This window comes from Trachinotus anak, unplaced genomic scaffold (assembly GCF_046630095.1).
Source record: "Trachinotus anak isolate AG129_WGS33_773 ecotype Australia unplaced genomic scaffold, CSIRO_AGI_Tana_v1 ptg000018l, whole genome shotgun sequence".
Taxonomy (NCBI): Eukaryota; Metazoa; Chordata; class Actinopteri; order Carangiformes; family Carangidae; genus Trachinotus; species Trachinotus anak.
Window position 1 is genome coordinate 11,026,252 of NW_027273869.1, and position 22,510 is coordinate 11,048,761.

Consider the following 22,510-nt stretch of genomic DNA (forward strand, 5'->3'; position numbering starts at 1 on the left):
TCATCATTTCACCTGCAAACATAAATTAATTAATGTAATGGATTGGTGCCAGTGTACCATAATTCAGTTTTATATGGCAACTTCTTTGGCCCCACTACTTGTATCAACAATCTCCCCTTAAATCTTATCATCACTAGAGTTTATCCTAGAGTTTACAGAGCTTTAAGATGTGTTCATATATAATCCAGCTGTGTTTTATGACACAGTTTGCTTTCAAACAATTAATAGTTTATGAACGGTTAAATTGATAAAAATGATTTGCACTATATTTTGTTTTAAATCTTTAATGTTCCTGCATCAGAGAAGAAACATGCGGAGACTGCCATCAACACCAGCTCTGGATGTAAATGAAACGTGCTGTTAATAAGTGATAATGCATTAAATGTAAATTTGTCATATGTGCTGATTTTCATGTGAGAGAGAGATTGTGAAGGGTAAGTGGCCCCCACTTATTGGGCTGGAGGAAACCACCAATGCAGCTGCAGCTGTGCACCACAAGATATGAACAGCGACTGAGATGTTCTACAGTCCCTGTGGGAAAAAAACTAGAACACAAGGACACTCATTGTGTAGAGTGTTCAAGGTCATGCACATCACAACAAGATGCAGACACAGGTTTTATTTTCCCCGTGCTCGGTGTTGCCCCTGGGGTATGGTCCCACCACTCATTTTTTAGGTCAACCCATAGAAAGAAATCATCTAGTCTACCTCAGATATAGTTAGTGACTTTTTGTGTCAAAACACCATGAAAAAAAAATCATAGATTTTTGACACAAGTGAACAAACTTTGTTTGCATTTTTGCAAATGAACGATTCATCATGTATATATAGACTATTTTGCATTTATCAAAATACGCATTTTCTGTCTATTGTGACAAAAGTGTTAATGTAAATGGAAGGCACAAAAAATCTTATAGAAAGGAACATTTTTTAAATATAGGGAAGAAGAAATATGAAATCTGCCCAAAATGTTAAGGTTTATTACATTATGTGCTTATGTCACATTGAGTATTCATATTTTCATTCGTGTGTATATTTTTAATTACTCCAATCATTTGTGTTTATGTTTTTACCACAATTAGTATTTTTTATTTTTATATTTACTATTTATATTTTTGTTAAACTTAGTGTTAATCTTTTTATTAAATCTAGTTTTTATATTTTTATTACATTTAACAGCGTATTTCCTAACGTCATCTGAAGCCACCGGAAGACTGAGTTATCTGTCCCCGCCCCGGCAGCTCAGTCAGTCCAACCTGAAGAGAAGGCGAGTCCACGGCTAAAAATATAATAGCTAACACAAGATGGCCGGTTTGCCTCGTAGGATTATAAAGGTACATTTTTCACCGGACAATGTATATATATGTTAACGAGTCCGTGTGTTTGTTTTGTAAAGATTATTTAATGCGAATATGGCCGCAGAGTTATTGCCATCCAGCGTGTAGCCTGACGTTAGCGCGGCTAGCACAATTAGCTCTTATCTAGCTAGTTATCGAGCTAGCTCGCTGGTCCGTGTCTGCAAGTGTTTTGTTTGCCACTTCCGTTTACTCCCTTCTGCTCTGTCTGGGGTTTAATTTTTATACGAGTAGATTTATTGTCGTACTTACATTGAAGCCGTAACACCACCGGGTTGCTAATTTGCGGTGTGAATCAACAAATTATGTCAAATTGTCCCAGTCGCCATATGAATGGATTCGCTATGTAAGCTAAGCTAGCAACTGTAGCTTTGGTGATTGGTACACATGTCTGGCGCCGATGTGAAACGCCGCCCTTGTGGACTCTAAACGTTTAAATGCTCTTGGTAAAGCGAGCGTGTTTATTTTGCTTCGTTGGTGTAAAACGAAACGAAAATTTTCAGCGGAACTGTAGGGCCTGTTGCGCTGCGGTCTCCTCCCTCAGCGCGACTTCACCTCGCAGGGCCAGGCCCGGCAGTGGGCGCGATCAGCCTTTTCCGCCACATCTAGCAGCTATTTCTCAGATTTAGCTGGTTTTCACAGCCAGTAACATAACGCTGACAAAGTGAAAATACGACCCAGCGTCCATTATGGAAACCTTAAGTTTGATTTTTGACCACAAAAAAAAAAAAGAAACATTTGTATATGAAACGAGATTAAACCACTTTCTTTCCTGTTGACTGCAGAGGTTTCGTTGCACCTGCTTGATGAAATGCAGAAATACGAAATAATGTTCCGCTTCCTTCTTTTAATTTCCATTGTCCCTTAGTGTCGCACAGCATGTAGTTGATCTGTATTAGAGATTTACTGAACAGTAGTGATCTGTTAACGAAACTCTTGTAATAAGTGGGATCATAAACTAAAATAGAGCTGAAACTGTGCATTGATTACAATTAGGTGGCATTAATTGGGAACTATATTGATAATTCATAAATCATTTTAGTCATTTATAGGAAACAATGCCAGAAATTCACTGGTTCTAGCCTCTAAATGTAGAAATGTTAGTAATGAAAATGTGAATTAGCTGAATCTTGTGTGATAGTAAACATATTATATTTGGATTCTTGACATTAGTTCAGGAGAAATAAGTCATTTTAAAAGATTATGATTGACATTTTTTACGATTTTCTGACATTTTATAGGTTAGTTGCTTGGTTTAAAATAGTTGGTAGGTTAAAATATAATAAACTGATTGTTAGGTGTTAGCCTGAATTATATATTTAATTTAAGAAATGAGCAGCTTACAGTAGTGGAAAGTTCTGTTAGCGTTAATCAAAGGGAGTACTCTCATGTTAGGTGAGAAGTGTCCTAGCCCTCAGCTACCTTTTTGGTTTCTGTGTTAAACAATAATTTGTGGAATGTTGTTTTGTCTGTTTGTGGCTGCGTGCGACTAAGCAAGGTGTAATTGAACATTGTCATCCATTATGTACCTGAAAGTCTGTTGTCTGTTGACCCCTCCACAGTTCTTTCAACAGCAATGTTTTTTTTCCTCTTTGCAACAACATCCATATTTGAAGCATTGTCTACTGTCATGGATAGAACTTTGTCTTCTATCAGAATCACCTTTATTGGTTAAGAAGTGAACACTTACAAGGAATTCGACTCTTTCTTTTTTTTTTTTTTTTTTTGACTCACTCAGTGAACTTGCACACTAATACAGTAGACATGCAGCAGAACAACATATACAGAATTTGAACACATTTATATAACACACACAAAAAAAACACTTAATGCTATTTATTAAATTCCTTCAAAATCTTCATTACATATATGAGTCTGGATAGAGATGGTTGTTGGAGACATTCAACAGTAGCAGTATTTTTTGTATTATTCTGAATTGTCAGCAAGGATGTTGTGTTTGTCATTCTTACCACACTCAGGAGACACAGCGGTTGATGGCGGAGCCTGTTCCAGGGATCACGGCTACACCTGATGAAGGGAATGCACGTTACTTCCATGTGGTCATTGCGGGGCCTCAAGACTCTCCTTTTGAAGGAGGCACATTTAAACTTGAACTATTTCTTCCAGAAGAGTATCCCATGGCAGCTCCCAAAGTGCGATTCATGACCAAAATCTACCACCCCAATGTTGACAAACTGGGAAGAATATGTTTAGACATTTTGAAAGGTAAGCACAACAGAAAGACACAAACAACATTTTTTTCTGTTTGTCACCAGTGCTGAACTACACTGACATGTATGCTGCAATTATGTGCTTGTTTTGTTTCCACATGTGACATTTGTGAAAAATGAAGATTATTTTAAACAGCTAAAACTGAAATTAGCCTCTTCTGACCTGTAGGAGAAAGAAAAACTCACTGTCAGGGCTTTTATGTCTATACAGCATGTACAGGCTATTGAGGTACTATTGCTAATGTGTTAGCGAACAACTGCCAATTTACATATTGTATCCAGATGACACAACATCATGGGCATCCTATTGGAGGATATCCATCTAACAAAAATAAGTCCAATACTTGTTTGTTCCCCGGCAGCTCTTGTTTTTAGCTTCTCATTCCTCACCAAACACTCCATTACATTGGCTATGCTGGGCAGGTAGCGAACATCAGACATGTCAAAGCTTGTATATGGGAAAAGACGTATTGTTGTTGTTGACATATTATATGGGGGGTTGCTTAGACCACTGAAAAGATTCTAAATGGCCTAAATGTGAGCTGGTGAATCAAAATGATGATTTATCAGAGTAGTGAAGCAGGGGGTTAATTCTCAGTGGGTTCGGTTGTACTTTCAACCCTTTCACATTTCACAGATTTAATGTTAATATAAAAAAAAAATATTGCTTATTGGCATTTAAGTAGTACTGTTTAACAACAATAATAATAGGAATAATAGGAACAATAATGATAGGAGGAATAGTAATTTGCAGGTGTCAAATCAAACAAGTGGAATAAAACATCTGACTAACACATTTAAACAACTCCCCCAGAAAGTGCCAAATTACAACAATAATACAAACCAGCAGTGAGAGGCATAGAATCACAGATGGAGTTTTTATTGTCACAGCCAAACTTTGCAGTATCAGATCAGCAAATTTTATGATATCAGATGGCATAAAAGCAGCCAGTATATTTGTAGAAAGCACTCTTGTGAAACGAAGCCTTGGGACGCAGATGTGATTACATCCATCAAATCAGGTTTTGAGGTTAAATAAATTGATGATAATGTTTATTTGGCAAAAGCAGAACAGACTTTGCCAGAATTTCTTCAGGGTAGTAAAGAACATTTTGCCACAGGCTTGTTATTATCTCATATTTTATTGTTTTGACTCATTAGATTTACAAGAGCCAGAGTTGTTTTCCATTTTCAAGCAGCTTTAGGAATGGATAGGAGTGGATCTGAGAGAAATGACTAGTCGGCTTCAACTGTTAGCCATGAATGCTGCTGCTCAGTGTCCCTGTCACTGGTATCTTGTGGCTGCATGGGCGCACTCACCCGCGAATATCAATTCCATATTATTCTGAAGTTTCCCTCATTTTCCCAATTTGACCCATAACCTGTCATTTTTGTCTCTTCTTGCATCTTTTTCCAAATTTTCCTTCTTCCAGATAAGTGGTCTCCAGCCCTGCAGATCCGTACAGTGTTGCTATCTATCCAGGCGTTATTAAGTGCTCCCAATCCAGATGATCCCCTGGCAAACGACGTCGCAGAGCAGTGGAAGAAAAACGAAAGCCATGCCATTGAGACAGGTGAGAAGCATTTTCATATTTTTGTTGAACACCCATTTACAGGACTCAGGATCAGCTGTGCTCAACTTCACCACAGGTGGTCACAGATTTCCAGTATGAGAAATGCGTTTGACAGATGGCAGCAACCGTCAGCTGAATACCAGACCTTTGAATAGCCACCCACATTTCAAATGTTATCAGATTATTCAAAGTTCAGGTGTTGCCTCTCTTGAATGGCAGTTTTCCTGGTTTGAGGGAAAACAACAAACCTGTCAGCGCCTTTGTGTGTGGGTTGAGTTGGTGACTGTAAATACAGACATATATGGCATGTAGCATGAAAAATGGATGCTTTTCTGAAATCTGTCACACAAGTAATCATGAAATATCAGCTCATGAATCAGAACAACACGTCTCTTTGAAAGGGATTTCTTCAAATCAAAGATGTTGCTGCGCTCGCAGCATTTTAAAAAAGTACTTGATAAAATGAGTGAAAATGGATTCAGTATTTATGATTGCAGTGTTGATGGCAAAATAAGATGAGAGCCTTACACTGATGGTTGTGCAGCATGGCTTGTAGGACGGTGAAATAATTTTAACTGTTATGTAGACATTAGTTTTATAGATATTGTATAACATGTTAAAGTAACCTTGGTGTCATTTCTCTGGGGTTTTCTGTTCATGAAGCTTAAGGCTTTGTAGGTTCTCTTAGTCTTTTCAGTGATGCTGTTATTTGTGCTGCCCAATTCTCCTTTGCTACATCTGTTTGTCAAAACACTTCAGAACATTGTTGAACTAGTGAACCAAAGTACCTCATAAATGTTGTTTCTGTTTAATCTGAGTGGTTATGAGCACCCTGAAAAAACAGCACAGCTGGAGTTTATTTTGGTTAAAGGCTGCAACTGATGATTGTTTTCATTATCAATTAATCTTTTGAATAGTGAAAAATGTTGACCACAGTTTCTTCAAGCCCAACTTGAGGTCTTCAGATTACTTGTTTAGTTTGATGAAAAATCCAACCCCCCAGCAGCAAAAATTTTGAAAATGGATTCATCATTTCAAGACTTTTTTTTTTTTTTTTAGGAAAAATACTAAAAAGTCACTAGTTCCACAGGAGAAAATATGTGAATATCTTCAAGTTGTCTCTGTCATCTGTAATAGGAGACAGAATACTCTCCCACTGCTGGTGGGACAAACAAGTAACTGGAATATGTCAACTTGGCATTTCTGAGAATTTAAAGACCAAGAGATTAGACGATTAGTCAAGAAAAAAATTGGCAGATTAAAGGATAATGAAAATAATCCTTAGTTGCTGCCCTCACTGGAACCAACAAAAGTAGCATTTTTTCTTGATAAACTTTTTAAACCATTAATTGTTCATCTGCGTTGTTGGTGATTGATTTTCTGTGGATTGACTAATTGATTAAGTGATTGTTTAGGTTTCGTATATGGACAATTCAGTTGTTTTAGGAGGCCTGTTTCTCTGGACGTTTATTTGATCAAACACATCTTTGAACACCCTCCAACACTCTGTTATCTGCAGTCCTGCACCCTCCATAACCCCCTCACATCCTCCGCAACCATTTTATCTTTCTCTCTCTCCCTCCCCCCAGCCCGAACATGGACCAGGCTCTACGCGGGCAACACTGAAGTATAGAAGAAGAGAGACGAGGCGTCTGAATGTGATCCACAAAATGTACTCCTATTCTGTCAACATTTGAATTTAACGGACACAAAAAAAAGAGAAAAAAAAAAAAAAGATTATAAGTCCAAATCTATTTGAAAGAAATGACAAGATTTACTGCTGCAGACCTCTGGGTGACTTATTTTCCTCTCTAAGACGCGTTAAATGTGTGTTAGTCTTTTTTTTTTTTTTTTTTTTTCCCTGTGTTGCTATTTAAATGCATGGACAGAGAATGACACCCTCCCCACTACAGTCTTAAACATAACATGCAATATGTTGTCCCGGACGAGGCACATACTGGTACGTTTGCAAAATATACATTAAAGCTGCCCTTCTTTTAACACATGCATCATTTGTCAACACATCTGTATGTCTTTTTGTGAGAGATGACAGGTTTTGTTGTTTCAGCACAGACTGTAGAGCTGTCCGCCCCCACCCCACCCCACCAGTAGTAGTGAACAGACAAAAAATATGAACATGAATGATGATTTTTCCCTTTACTCTTTTTAGGGAATACAATGAGTACATTCAACAAAGAGGTTAGTTGAATTTCCACACCTGTGTATCTGTGCACACCAACGCTTCACAACACTGACTATTTAGTTGGTGGTGCAGCTACTGTAGTTCAGCATCATCTCATGGGGCACTTAATACTGAACACAGCTGAAACTTATTACAATATTGTCATCATACAACAGAGGTTCTCTTATTTGTAGAACTGGATGTAAAAATGAGTCGTTTGAAGGGGTTATACACAGAAAATACATCATCAAACTGTAACGTCGGTGGAAATACTAGTCACACTTTTAAAAAGCTGCAATTAGAGACTTGCTCAACTGGAGGAAAAAAAAAAGGTGTTTTCATCTGCAGATAACTGAGGGAGGGTCATAAATTTGAGGACGTCCTGATCGTTGTATGCCTGCCAAATTTGCCTGTAGAGAATACACAGTACTTTATAGTAAACATTTAAAACATTTAATCCAAGGCTTGTGTCAATTTGTGGCCCCAGCAGATGTAATTTTAGCTCTTTTCATAATTTACATTTTAACATTGGTCTTAGGTTGATAGAAAGACAGATTATTGTGTGATTAGATGCCTGAGCCCAGTTAGATGAGGATTGTGTGTAAAATGATCCAGAATCTGCCTGTTTAAATGTAAAATTTTGTTCTTTCAGAGTCATGTCCAGCAGTCTGTTTGGCAATACTATGAGATGTTGCCACACGATAAAAAGTCCTCAGAAACTGTGGATGTAATGTTTGTTTCATCCACTTGTTTTTCCCAGGGATCAGTTTTCTCTTACCTGTACAAGTTCAGTCTTTACAACACCTGGTGGACAGTTTGGGGAGGGTGAGCCAATCACTTCCACACACTTAAAAAAAAAAAAAAAAAAAAAAAAAAAGTAACTCCCAACACATCCAGAGAGGTAGCAGACTACAACGATGTGTTAAATGATTTTTTTTTTTTTTTTTTTAAGCGTGTAGGAACCTGAGATGTTTTTATTTTCCTTTTTTTTAATGTCTGTCCATGCTATCTATGTTGCCTGTTCTCTATTTTATTTTCAGTGTTACTTAATAAAAAAAAAAAGGCATGTACCGTCACCAAACTGATATCAGGACAGTTCAAACTAGTTTTCTTCAGGGGTGTTTGTGAGAGTTGAGGTGCTTTCTTTAAAGGGATAGTTGAGGCTTTTGAAGGTCTTGTCGTCAATCACGAAGTTGTTTTTCACCGTGACTTTTCCTGAGTTGGTCTTAACCTGCTTTTGCTCTTTCCATGATACTGATCTGTGATGATTATGCAAGTGAATTGAATTAAATCCGGAGGGAATATTGGGTCTTTGTGGGAGAAGAAAAAGTGATATTACAAATAAAAAAGTATTCAAGATTAAAGGTCTTCTCTTGCTGTTACAGATTTTCTATTGGCCGGAAATCAAGAGCCCAATCAAGAGTCAATCTTACGACAAATTCTGTATTGAGATTTGTTGTTCACCTGTAGAAAAGCTCTCTAAAAATCCTTAAACTCTCCTTTTAAAAGATGTACATACTGTATTAATCGGTTAGAGGGATCAGTGTGACCTGTCCAGTAACTTAGACCCTCCATGATCATATTGCTTCTGTATGGCTCATCTGAGGGAGGACTGTAACATTATGTTGTAGTAACTATTTTTGTTAAGCGTTCTCTTTTTGGTTGATCTCTTTTCTTGCCCTTTATTGGAATATCGCCGGCTTGGTGTTGCTTAGATTTATTTGTGTCCTGTCCTCACCCAGAAATATTAACTGTTTCTAACCGCTGCATTTACTCAAGTCTGGAAGATGGAGCACGGCTTAAAACCGGGTTAATTTATTGTTTCCCTGAGGAACTTGACAGCAATCTAAAATGAGAAACAGTCACTCACTGGATTTTTGAAGCATCTAGATCAAAATATTAAGAGATCAAACTCTGATTAATCAGCTCCCCATGTGTAAAGGAAAAGAGTTCTGTCGGTAATTTCAGTACATTTGCATACATGGCTCTTCAAATACTCTGTAAATAAACTGAGTTGAGTAAGTACGTAAAGGGCTCGTCTGGTTTATGTTGTGTGCAATTTGTGTTCCCCTAAAGGTGAAAATTTACAGCCAAGACTTATCTACAGAGGAGTGGCAGTGCGACATATATCATCCTTTTTTGTGTCTCATATATACATATTTAAATTTGCAGCCCACATAGTCTGTCTTAGGTATCTGTGGTGTTCTTTAGTAAAGCCACCAAGGGTGGAAGGAAACACTGTGAAACATCTAGAGACACTCTGATACATTTGGCCCACACCCTGGAAAAAACTTGTGTTCCATCTTCTTTGTAGGAGGTAGGACCATTCACGTCCAGTGGAGGGAGGCATTGATACTTAGACAGTAGTGAGTCACACAGTGTGCAATGCATGCTACTATTTGTTCTGTTTTTATAGGGAAATTATGTAATAGACCAATGACACAAACTCTGGGATTCATTTTGTCCCTCCACAGATGGACCTTTGTACACAAAAGTCTACAAAAACACAGCTAGAAATACATTCGAAAAAAATTAGAATTGCTTATAAAACGGCATAAACCTGAACAAGAAATGGATGCAGAATAGCAACAAATAGTACAAAATATGAGAAGCATAGGAAACACAACGATAATACAATAACATTATCATAACTCTCAGTAACAACTCAGGATTGTTCAAAACCAACATGGAAAAACTTCAACTTGGGTTTAAAATGATGCGGCCATCTATCCAAAGGAGGATTTTCAATATGACCCCTCATAGTTCCTCCATAGATTCACCTATTTATCAATTCAAGAGGCTTAATTGTTGTAGAAACTGTGGCTTTTCATTGTTCATTCATTTGCTAGATTGACACTTTTAACCAAAAATCAGCTGCTGGGAATGAAAACCTGCAGACAGGAGAGAGGTTGATAGCAATTTTAAGATATATTTTCTGCTTTCCAACAATCACTTCAAGCCTATTTAGTTTGGCAGGATTTAGACAACAAAATTCCTCAGGAAAAAAAAAAAAAAAATCTGACTTTGGCCAACCAAGGATAAGCAGTTGAGGCTCAATGGAACCAACCAGTCCTCTGTCCAATCAGGTTACACTGTGTCAGTCGTATCCAAGAGAGAAATGTTCAGATGAGCAACTCGAAACTGTAGACAGTCATAATTTCAGTCTTTTGAAACGGTAAACATTTTAATGACACTCGACAACAGGGTCTCAGAGTAAATTATGTGAAGTCAAATATCAACACAAGATATTCAACTCATGGAATGCAGTCATCATTAATGTTATTAATAATGTTATTAATAACATTAATGTGCTTTTCTTGCTTTGACATGTCAAAATGTCTGCTGTGAAAAAGGTCCCCCATGCCCTTTTTCCTGCTGTTCCATAAAGGTTCACAAGATGGTGCTACAGTCAAACGTAGCGGGACCAGACAACTTCACATCCGTGGGTCACACTAACTGAGATACCTCATGAAAATGTCAAATGTTTTTTCTGATTGCTAGTTGCTATCACTGAATCTTTTTTGGGATGTGTTCTACCTCAAGGTTCAGATTAATCTCTGTTGCGTCTCTGTGAACTGCACCTTTTCAGCAGTATCCCCTCAAGATGTGTAGAAACATCAGCAAATACAATCTCTAACCTTTTACTCTTTGGCTTATATTCAATACCTACAATAATTTCGTTTTGAGTCGTCTTCTCTACAGCGTATGGTTTCCTGCAGAAGGTACCTTCCCTGGGAGCTCGTGTTTTTCATGTGTTTCTCACCAGACACAAAGGTTTCACAATGTTTTATGATCACGGCTTGGTTAATATGGCAACAGTGAGTCATTCAGGCTGGTATGCTGCCATTCTTTGAGTGGAATTGCAGGAAATGATTCCCCTCGCTATCTGAAATATCTGACAAAACATTAACTAGTCTCGGAGGCAGTTGTCTCTGGAGAGGGTTTGTTATGGCCCCGTCCATCCTCAGAAAATCTCTGGTTGAGCTGATATTTTTAGGCTTAAGTTCGTGAATATAACTTGAAACAGCTCCCTGTGGGTTATTTATTTGAAAATATGAGCTCATGCATGAGGCGTTACTTTCTGGTGAGAGTTCTCATGACTTGGTAGTTAAGGTCGATTATTATAATGATGTGTAATGGCTTTGCTCTCTTATCTGCTGTGGTCCTGTTAACTCACATGGCCGACACGCATCACCACAGTGCCAGAAATAAAAGTATTGTGGTTTAAAAACTGTTTTCAATATATAAATATCTGTAAAATACCACCATGTGTTGATTTTTTTTTTTTTTTTTTTAAATTACAGGTTTATATGATGAAGAAATACTGAGGGCATTGACTTGGCTCTGTGCACATGAAGGACGTTTTTTGTAAATTTTCGACGTTTTTTTAAATTGCTTTCTAGCAGCGAGTTTAAGAAGAACAGTACCACTTTGATGTCTGTGCGTTCAATATGAAACTAGAGCCAGCAGCTTTGTTAGCTTAGCTTAGCTTAGCTTAGCTTAGCATAAAAACTGGAAACCGTGGGGAACAACCCGGCTCCAAAGTCTTAAATCTGCCTACCAGCACCTCTAACGCTCACTGACTGACATGTTATATCTTGTTTGTTGAATCTGTACATTCGCTGTAATAAAATTCCTCGTTTTGACACCTCGACTTTTGTACAGATTAAACAAACAAGATACAAAGTGTTAAAGAGTGCACTTTAGAGGTGCTGGTTGGTACATTTTGTTATTTTCAGACAGAGCCATTCCTTATGCTAAGCTAAGCTAACAGGCTGCTGGCTGTACGAGGACACTTGTATCTATCTTGCCATCTAACTACTAGAAAGCAAGAAAGCATATTTCCCAAAATGTCAAACTATTACTTCACTGAAGTGTTACCCTATGTGGTAAGCTTTACTCTTGCTACATAGCCAGCATTAGCATTAAAAGCTGTTGACTTACTTTTTTCTTTTGTGACATTGTGTTTTGTCTCTTCTCAGGTAATAACTCTAGCTGATGAAAATAATCAATTGTTATCATAGCAGTTTCACACGGGCATATCACAGATCACTTTTAATCAATATGCGTTCACAGTTATAGTTTGAAAATAACGACAAAGGGAAAAAAAAAAAAACCTGTCGTTTTACATTATCATACATGACAAGCATATGACGATACAGAGCTACAACTACGGTGTTGACTGCAACAGATGACACAGAGCCGGCATCCCTAAACATAGCCCTGATCCTCTGACGGGGCAGCTCATCTCTCACTGCGATTGCTGACTGCAGGTGAAAACATCCTCGTCACATGCTGGTGATGTTGAACCAACAGGTGACGACAAACATCCTGTTTTGGGTGTCGCGTGTCATCGGCAGCTGCGCCTGTTTGAAACCTGACCCCTGCGTTGGCCACGGGCTTGTGGTGTACGGTGGGGTTTTCTGGATGGAGAGCCTGGTGGTCTGAGAGCTGATGGTCGTGTGTGCTGCGTCATGTGGTTTCGGTTGTTTTCTTGTTTTCTTGTTCTGTTTTCCTCTCATTTTCTTTCCCCATCTCTCATTCCCCTGCTCCCTCCCTCCTCCTTCTATTACTTCCTCTCTTCAGCCCCTTTCTATTCCCCTCATTTGCCCATTTCTCTCCTTATTCCCACTTTCTCCCTTCTACCCCCCTGTCTTCCCATTTCTCCCCTATTTACCTCTCCCGTCTTTCTCCTCCCCATCATCTTTCCCTTTCCTTTCCCTTTCCTTCTTTTCCTGGCTCTCCTCTTCCTTTCCCCTCCTTTCTCCCCTCTCTCTTTTTTCAACACTCCCTTTCCCTTTCTTCTCCCGCTGTTTTCCTTCGCTTACCCTCCTCCCGCTTTACCTCCTCTCCTTCTCCTCTTTCACTCTTCTCTCCTCTCCGTCCCTCTGCAGATGAAGTTGAAGGGGGGGCCGCAGTCAGAACCCTCTCACCTGTACCCTGCTGATGTTATGTAACCATCCTTATTAATCTCTCATGCGTGAAAGCAAAAGTCAAGGGAGTCCCTCGTCTTTGACCACAGCAAGGCTCTGGAACGACGTCGGCCTCAGTCTCAGCGTCTCTGTGACTCTTTCAGGAGTTTGCTAGGTAAAAGACGCTCTTGATCACGGACGTTATACAAGACAGCTGCAGTGGAATACTAATGTAGCTCGCTGTGAATGCTAATTACAGAGCCTTCTCCCTATGTATATTTATTTATATAAATCCTATTCTTCTCTGGTGGGAGCTCAGAGTTTTCAGTCTCTTATGTTTTTTACCTCTTGAACCTGAGGCTGCTGTTGTTCATCTTTCCCTCCCTTGATTTCCAGGCTCATGACACAGTCGCTGCATGAGGCAGCCATGCATGATGTATGTTTTTATTTACAGATTAGGCTTCTCACTAATGTAATACTTTAGCATGTAAATGTTGCCATACATTGTGTAGAAGACCTGATGCATAACAGAGAGAGAAGTGGGAATCATATCCCACGATATTAAAACAAGATCCGTGGATATATTTAACCTGATCCTTTGACCTACACATACAGGAGCCGCAGTTGTCCCTGTCAGATTTATGTGTATATTTCTTTTAACAAGTAGCTACAGTATGCTCTATAAATATGAGTGTGTGAGTGTTTTTTGTGTAATGTCAGGGATTCCTCTTCTGCTCCAGTGAGTTTTTCATCTATTGCAAGAACAGCCTGTCCTGGGCCATCCTTCCTTTTCCCTGCTCTCCCTCTCTCTCTATATATATATTTATATATAAAACAGCCACTGCGGAGAAGGATAGAAGGGTGTGTGTGTGTGTGTGTGTGCGCAGTATGTTTGCAGAGCCCCCCCCCCCCTGAATGTAAGGGAAGGGTGCTTTGGATTTAAGCAGCCATCCAGTCACATATTATACCCAGCTAGGAGACCTGAGCGTTGCTATCCCTCTGTGCTTAAGCTTGGTAGTAGCAGTTTTTAACTTGTATCACTTTACAGTTAAACAGCAGCAGGTTCTGTAAAAGTTATTGTGCTTTACCTGACAGCAAAAACACAGAGGATCACTCCTCCCTCATTCCTCACTCTTTTTCATGCCAACACAAACACTCAGAAATCAGCCCGGACTCGTTAAAGTGCCTCGTCTTTTTTTCTCCTCCGTTCATCCCCTGGTGATTGTCAGGATGGCGCACACTTGACGGGCTCGTAACGCAATCAGTGCGTGATTTTGGATGGGAATCCACAAGCAGGGCATGAGCGTGTGTTTTGAAAGTTTTGTAGGAGGTGAACATCCTTCTGTTCGCTCACCGATCTGAGCCGAAGATATGTGTTTAATTAATGATTCATACAAACAGCTGCCTGTGGTTCAGCGTTGAGGTTACTGGGACAAATAAATCAAACCTGACATCTCGCCACTGTGTTTTGTTTGGATCAGTGATCAGATAGTGAAAATGATTATGTCTGAGCGCTGATCTCTTCAGAGAGGACACACACACACACGCTATACATACAGACATCAGGGGCATGGTCTTGCCCCAGTAGTGTTAAATGTAAATAATTTACTCCTTGTCTCCATCCATTGAATTTCTGTATGGGCAGGTAAGCCACCGCCTAGACTTCGAAATAAACCCACAACTTTGCACTGACAAATGACACGTCACCATATCAGAGGGAGAGTAAGCCATGGTGGTGCTGACAATGCTGATCAATAACCTGTCAAACAGTGTGCTGACAGTGAGCTTTTAGCGCTCTGGGTTCAATATGTCTTTGTCTGCTTGACTGTGTTGTGCTCGAGTGGGTTTCCATGGAGAGATTAGATTAACACAAACTAGAGACCAGCACATTATCGGCAGTCCAGGTTGTGATGTCCAATATTAAGAGCACATTTCTTTTAACACTTTTCAGGATCGGAAACACTGATTTAGATCATTGTTTGAGCGTTTCAAAAATTTCAAAAAATGTGTGGAGGCAGCAACTCTGCAGATTTCATGTTATCGGGTATTTGTGCAGATATGCTGCTGAGGTAACCTTTGACTTCCTTGTAGCCAGAATTTCCCTCTAGGGAATTATAAATGGTAGCTAAATTTGTGAACTGCAAAAATTGGAATTTCATATTGGGCATTTTTTCTGGTAGAAATATTAATTAGAGCGGAAAATAACGCCTGTAATCGTTTATTTAATTGTTTCAGCTTCACCAGTGTTACTATTATGACAAAAAAAAAAGGCACTGACCGCTCTAGATTTCATGCTGTAAACGCTGCACTGACAGGAAACCCAACCCAGAATTCACAAAGACAACTGGCAGAGATAAGGTGGGATGGGTCAAAGGTAACAATGCAGGCATAAAGAGGACTAAACGTAGTGTAGGTCGCTGTGAAACCACTTTGTGCTTAAATAACATGATTCAGCTTATTGTTAAACATCATTTCAACAACAAAGAATCCAGTGGGTAAAGGTTAGAACCTGTTACCTGCTGCCTATTATAACCGAGCTTGCTTTCATTTCATTTCATTTCATCGTAGTTTGGAAAAAAGAACCTTTCATCTTGTTTAGATTCCTCACCAACACACACTTTCCCCTCTTACAGCGGTCAAACCGGCCGCAGTAAAGAGAGACAAAAATTGCCACTGGCAGAGATATGGGCTTAAGTGGATTTGCCCTGTGTTGCCCTGTGAGGTGGCGAGTAATAGATTTTCGCATGCACCTAGACCCTGTTTCCTTGGCACAGTGTCACACCATCTGGCAGAGATGCGGCGATAACCGCAGAATCAGCGCTGGTTATCATCGGGTCATGATGATGATTACACCTTGAACATCTTGACAAACACAAGTAAATCTCCAGCTTTAGTGTGATTACACAGGCAAATACAACACATATTTATTACAGCACCTGATGTGACCTAATTCACTGTGGTTGTCATTTAGCAGCAAACAACCACAAGAGGAATGAATCATTTGATTTGGGACTTTTTTTTTTTTTTTTTCTCACAAAACAGTGATGTCACTTGAATTGCTGCCATACAGTACTTTCAATCCTCCCTCCCTTCCTCCCTCCCTCCCTCACTCACTCACTCACTCACTCACCCCTCTGTCTGTCTGTATTCAGGTCACTTTTGCTTGCATAACAGCTCATTCATAAAACAGCACCACACCTCGGGGAAGGGATGAGGAAAAGGCTGTAGACAGCTGCTGAGACATATAGAAAGCGTCTGCACAGGGAGGATTTTGCTGCAGTGTGAACGCTTGTGTGAGGTCACATCAAGCCGTGGTGCAATGTACTTACTGTAACTGTCCGATGAAAAACCTCACGCCTTTTTTTTTTTTTTTTTTTTTGCTGAATCTGCTTTTACAGTGGAAGCTGGTCACTTCGGGGGTGTGGAAACTTTCTTTTACTGCATAAAAACTGTATTTATGGAAGATTAGCAGTTCTGTGTTTCGAGAATATATTATTTTCATATATATGGACTATATAATGATCTCAATTTATGTTGCATGTCTTCTGTTAAAGATAAGTGAAGGTTAAAATAAATAATATTGCCAATTTGCGTAATAATTCCAAAATCTCTCTTGCTGTGCAGTGGGTAAATAGAAGTGTAATGGCTGGTCCAGATTATTGTGTTTACAGAGGTCAGGTGCAGGGTTTCCCACTGTGTTTTATAACAGTGATTACCTGAAATGAAAGACCCCCCCCCGCCCCTCTAACATCGTAAAAATTAACACAGGTTTATGAAGTAAAACCTTAATCCAAGGAAAAAAAGTTATTCACTAACTACACTGATCACTAGACAAGATGCTTCAGGATCTCATTGACCTCCCACCACTGCTAAACAATTTCTTGGTGGAAACCCTGATACGAATTTTACAAAATGTATAAATAGCTCCAGGACCAGTTTAAGTATTTTCATGACCACTGACCGGATTTTTTAAGATTTCAAAGTAAGATCATAAAAACAGTATGTTTTGTATCCAGACCCAGCATTGGAGATGTAACGAGAGCAAGGAAATGGGCCTTCTGATACACAGACACAAACGTGTTCAGCATTGTGTGTTTTGACAGATATTGTTGTTTTTTGTCCACATTCAGCAAAGGCGGGAAAGAAAAGGGCATTTGAACAACAATAGATTCAAAGAGTCACTTTAATGTGGTTCATCCAATATGACCGACTTCGTTTCCTGTCCTCTCACACCTCAGTATGAGGGCAAAACAAAACAAGCCCTGTCAGATCACATATTGTTGAACACCATAATGGCTGATTGTTTCCTGGCCCGTGGTGACTTGTCATAGGTTTTTCCTCACTTTGTCTCTGTGCCCACTGAACGGATGATGGTCTCTTAAGCAGAAAGTTTCCTGTTCATGCGCTTTTTCCTTTTTTTAATGCCTTTATGTCACTTACAGCTCGTATATGAAACTATGTTTCTGCATAGTTGTCCTCTTTGTGACTCTTGTAGTACGCAAAAGAACCTTATGCACCAAAATATATTTTTGGACATTAAAAAAGGCAAACAGTAGACACCCTCACCTACACAGATGAAAATCAAATATGAGATTATGGCATTAAAAAGTTGCTTAACTGGGTTTTTTCACATTCTGATAATCCTTAAAGCTTTAAAGTTTCACAGTTTATCTCAGTTTTTTAAAGCCTTTTGCATATAACAGTAAACTTTTCACCCACAACAGCTCTTCAGTGAATAATCTGCATGGTGTTTGCTCCCTCTGTGAAAACCCCCAAGGTCGGCCTGTTAAGTATCTCACCAGAGCACTGCAGTCTAAATAAGTGTGTAATGAGCCGGTTTGCATTTTGATTGTCCTTGAAGACTTTAAAAAAGGTGCATTTAGTCTACTTTGCACAAGCAGGAGCTGACTTGAACTTGAAGAAGGCGCATACTCCTCAAATGTGCCATCAAACATGTGTTCTTGAGGTATATGTGGAAGTTTGATTTCATCTTCCTTCCTCAATTTGAGTTTTCACCTCCCTGATTGGGCGAATGACATCTTTTTTTCAGCCTATGCGTGTCATCATCACTGTGGGGTTTTGTTTCAGACTACTTTCCCACATTCTGGCGAATCACACTGTCACTGTCTGGCTTTGTTTATGCCCCTTAAAGCCTAATCTTCACATGATTACAGAGTGTCTGTGTTTTCGTTCTACGTAAAGGAGACAGAGGCATCATTGTGAGAGAAGCTTTTGCCCACAGGTAGCCTCAACAGGCTCAGCAGCAGTAGTTAGCAAAGGCATTACATAGCAAAGTCTTTATTATTTATGAGGCTTTACAGTTTTAAACTGAATTTTCAGATCATCAAAAAATAAGTTACTTATTCATATTTATATTCTTATCGTGTATTTTTTATATATATTTTCTCTCGTATATTAATTTGCTTCCAAAAAACCTAAGCTGACTCCACCCGACCTCTCCTATCTTGCTCATTGCGCCGGGTAATTCTTCCCTAAGTGATGTTTACCCATGTTGAGTCTATTTTATGTTCAAGCATCATAATGACAGACTTTAATATGCACCAACAAGAACCCATTGTGTCCTTCAGCCCTCACAACCAAGTTATTGTCATTCTTGCATCTGTAGCCTTAACCTGTATTTATTCTGTTGTATAAACTGTCATGAGAGATGTTGATGAGAGCTGTTTTCCACTGTGATCTCATGGGACACAGGCTGGAAAAAGGCTTGTGTTTAGACCTCTGCACAATTGCAACTGCACTGAGTGCTGACTTTATAGCTGCTTTGCTACTGTTCAGCAACACTGTGTGAGCACGTTAAAGCTGCACCAATAAATATTTTCATTTTAACAAACAACTCATAGTGACAAACCCAAGCAGCACCATAGCTGACTCTGCATTGTTGCTCTCAGCTCCATGGAGCGTTTCATCATCTTTCAGCTCATTGTTTTCATTGTGCCCGGAAACTTTACTGTTACTTTATTTTCATATATTCTCCCCACTCTCGTTATTATTGTTTCCATTGTTTTTAGTGAAAAAAAGCTTTGATAGGCCCACTCTGTGCTGCCTACACCAACACCAAAAGGCAGACAGACAAATCCCAGATAACAAATGGAAACTTCTGACCCGATGTATGCCTGGGTCCTCAGCCCGAGTCTGGCCCATATACTTCCACATCTGGGCAGATTCCAGCTGTTATGTCCTGGTATCAGAGGACAGAACTGGTCCACACGTGGAAGTAGCATCTCACGATAAAGCTGTATGTGGGCCAGGTTCGGGCCGTGGAACTGGGTGTATACTGGGCCCAGTTCCACAAACAAACATGTGGCCTAAGTATGGGCTGGATTTAGTTGGAGACGAGCTGGTGAACATAGTGGAGCATGTAGCAGCCTTTGGTGGAGACAGTGAATATTTGACTAAAAATAACTCCAAACTGCTAATGCTGCACTGTGTCTGCTGGATGTGAAAAACTCTGTTTGCCATAGAAACTTTATAAGGGGGTGATATGTTAAAGAGGTTAAAAAAAAAAAACAATTAATACAGATTTGAGCTAATGTTAACCTAACATTGATTTACCATTAGCTAGTTAGCATGTATTGTGGTTTTAATCCCGGACCAGTTAGCTAGAGAGTTAACTTCAACTGATATGTCTCACACTTTTGAGCTAATAATGTAAAGTCGAAGATATTTAACTTTAAAATTTGAGGGCAAAGTAGTAAGGCTGAGGTTCTCTGAGTTCTCCGTTGCTGCCTTGATGGAGAAACACCTTCATAGAGGACATAGATCAACTTGCAGAGACGTCATCGGCCCTATGTTCAACAGCGACAGCAGCTCACATCCATCTTAGCAGCCTTGGCCGGCTGTCAGGAGCTCACTTCATCACTGGATGAACTCCATCCGTTGAAGGCGTCCACATCACCCTGAATACCTGCAAATGATTGTCCTATCTTGGTTCGTCATAGTGAGCGTACAAGGGAAGGCTGAGTTTGCTGAAGCTTAATTTCAAACTGAAGTGTCTAATAATGGAGACCTTACTAGATAACAGATGGCCCAATCTAAATTTAGCCTGATAGCCCCTGCATGATTACCCATGAACCAAATTTAGAAGGGGATAATGATGCCTTATTGCCATTATCTTGATCAGAACATTTACATCTTTGGTGTCAGGAAGGCTTTTCAGTTTTTTGTGGCTCTGATTTTCCCTTTCTGGCAAGTAGCCATTCCCTCACATGCCTCACGTCTGAAAGCTCGGCACCGAGGTCAAAGAGGAGACTTCTGGGCCAGCTAATCAGCTCAGGATTTTATACTTGTAATCTGCGTTTACACTGTGATCCACTCACAACCAAACGAAGAGACAGATTAGACTCCATGTGTAAGTGAGAGAGTGTGGATGTCTGTGTGTGTGTGTGTGTGTGTCTTTGTGTATGTAAATACCCAAGGACACGAGATCTCTGTATATTTATACTGTGTTGAATAAGTGTGGCATATGTATTTATGTATTTGTGCGAGCGTTTCCATGTGGTACTTGTAGTTTGAGCTCACCGCGGTGTCAGAAAGCAGATGTCCTCTAACTCTGCTGATGAAGTGAGGACAGCATTGGGCAGACGTTCAGTTCTGGCTTCTTCGTCCCTCCATCTGTCTCGACGTGAGCCAGGAGAAACTGGATCCCTCTATCCCCCTCACACCTCAGCTAAAATGGGACCTCTAAATTGCCTTCCTTTCCTATGCATGAAGATGATGATAAGCCACTTGAAGCAGCTCGATGACAGAAAGATTTATTTTCCTCTGAGGTGACTGATCCCATTAAGACGATAACATGGCTGAGCATCTGTTGTTATATTTGGGAGCAGGATTGGGTTCAGCAGGTTATTTTCTCATTTTAATTTTTATTATATGTATAAGATGCAAACAACACTACAATTCTCTAAATACATTAATTTTATAACATGTCTACCTAAACCTGATAGCACTGATACAAAGTACAGACCTTCAAAATTGTACTAATCCTGTATTATCCTCCAAAATGCTCAGACTCACTTATATAATCAGATTTTTTTCAATCACTTTTGCACTTAGATTACCTCTTAATCCATCAGCGATACAGTTACCTGAGCTATATATAGCAATTCATTTGATCGTTTTAACATTTGCTATTATCTCGATTATCAGTTTACATCTATTAGTGTATATCCACGTAACAAATGTATTTTTAACATGATTGCTATGTTTTTACATTTGTAATGTGCTGCAATTATCTCTCTAGTAATCAGATCAGTGTAATGCCGGTATAAGCCTGCTAAAACAAGATGATGATGCTGTATGACTTCTAGTAACATGGTGACCCGAATGCAAGCCTATCAAATTTCTGTTGATGAGCGCTGCGATTAAAATGATAACATGACTTGTGCATTAAGTTTTTTTTTATTTTTTTTATCAACACTGAGGAATCAGAATTAGCTGCAAAGCCATTATCAGGATATGTGTGCAACCATGGTGCAATATGGGTGGAAGAGGGTTATTGGACGCCACAAGTGAGGTCATCAGTTAGTTCTGCAATCTCAAAACTAAGTGTCATAAGTAAGAGAAAGATTTCAGCCACTGCACAGGAAGAGAGACAACAAAAACAATGAAACACGGCGGGTCAGCCGCCACGACGATGACAGATGGTGACAAATTGGTAGCCACCATGAACTAAATTTGTTGGTAGTCCACACGATAGTTGTTGAGGAATTTCAAAACCACAAATGTCAACCTACCGGTGGCACTAGAGAAAAGGTCAGGGGATCGTTGAGGTCACAGGGTTTATTTGCTCAATTAATGAATGTCTGTACAAAATTTCATGGAAATCTATTGAAAGGTTGTTGAAATATTTCAGTCTCTGACTAACATTACCTAAAGTTACGTTCCAAAAAGAAATACATTAATAATACACTTTTTTTTTTTTGTACATCCATCATACAGCATAACACTTAGATACACGCACAGAGCCAGCTACCTACACATATCTTACAATTGAGAGTCAAAGGGAATTATGACACTACACATTTTGCCAGTATATTGTCCACTACAGCCTGAAAGAAGGCAGTCAGATAAAGATAAACAATCACTGACAACAACACTTGATTACCTTCACAACCACGTGGATTGTCTCACTCTTTGACCCACTTTGATCAATCTTATTCTTTGATTCATCTTTGTCTCCCGGTCCGTCACCTGGTTTTTGGCGTTATCAGGGAAGTTACAACATGCAGATCCTCCT

General features: G+C 39.4%; 1 protein-coding gene across 1 annotated transcript; it reads left to right on the forward strand.

Annotated features, from left to right (window-relative positions):
* Positions 1-1,189: 1,189 nt before the first annotated feature.
* On the forward strand, positions 1,190-9,367 carry ube2nb (ubiquitin-conjugating enzyme E2Nb). The gene is made up of 4 exons (XM_071503006.1): positions 1,190-1,334; positions 3,335-3,581; positions 5,020-5,160; positions 6,750-9,367. Exons 1-4 carry the CDS (start codon positions 1,305-1,307, stop codon positions 6,791-6,793), a joined length of 462 nt encoding a protein of 153 aa, XP_071359107.1. The 5' UTR covers positions 1,190-1,304; the 3' UTR covers positions 6,794-9,367.
* The last annotated feature ends 13,143 nt before the right edge of the window (positions 9,368-22,510 follow it).

Coding starts and splice junctions, on each gene's coding strand:
- ube2nb (XM_071503006.1), top strand. CDS start 1,305: ATGGCCGGTTTGCCTCGTAGGATTATAAAG. Junction 1,335..3,334: donor TGCCTCGTAGGATTATAAAG/GTACATTTTTCA, acceptor TACCACACTCAG/GAGACACAGCGGTTGATGGC. Junction 3,582..5,019: donor ATGTTTAGACATTTTGAAAG/GTAAGCACAACA, acceptor TCCTTCTTCCAG/ATAAGTGGTCTCCAGCCCTG.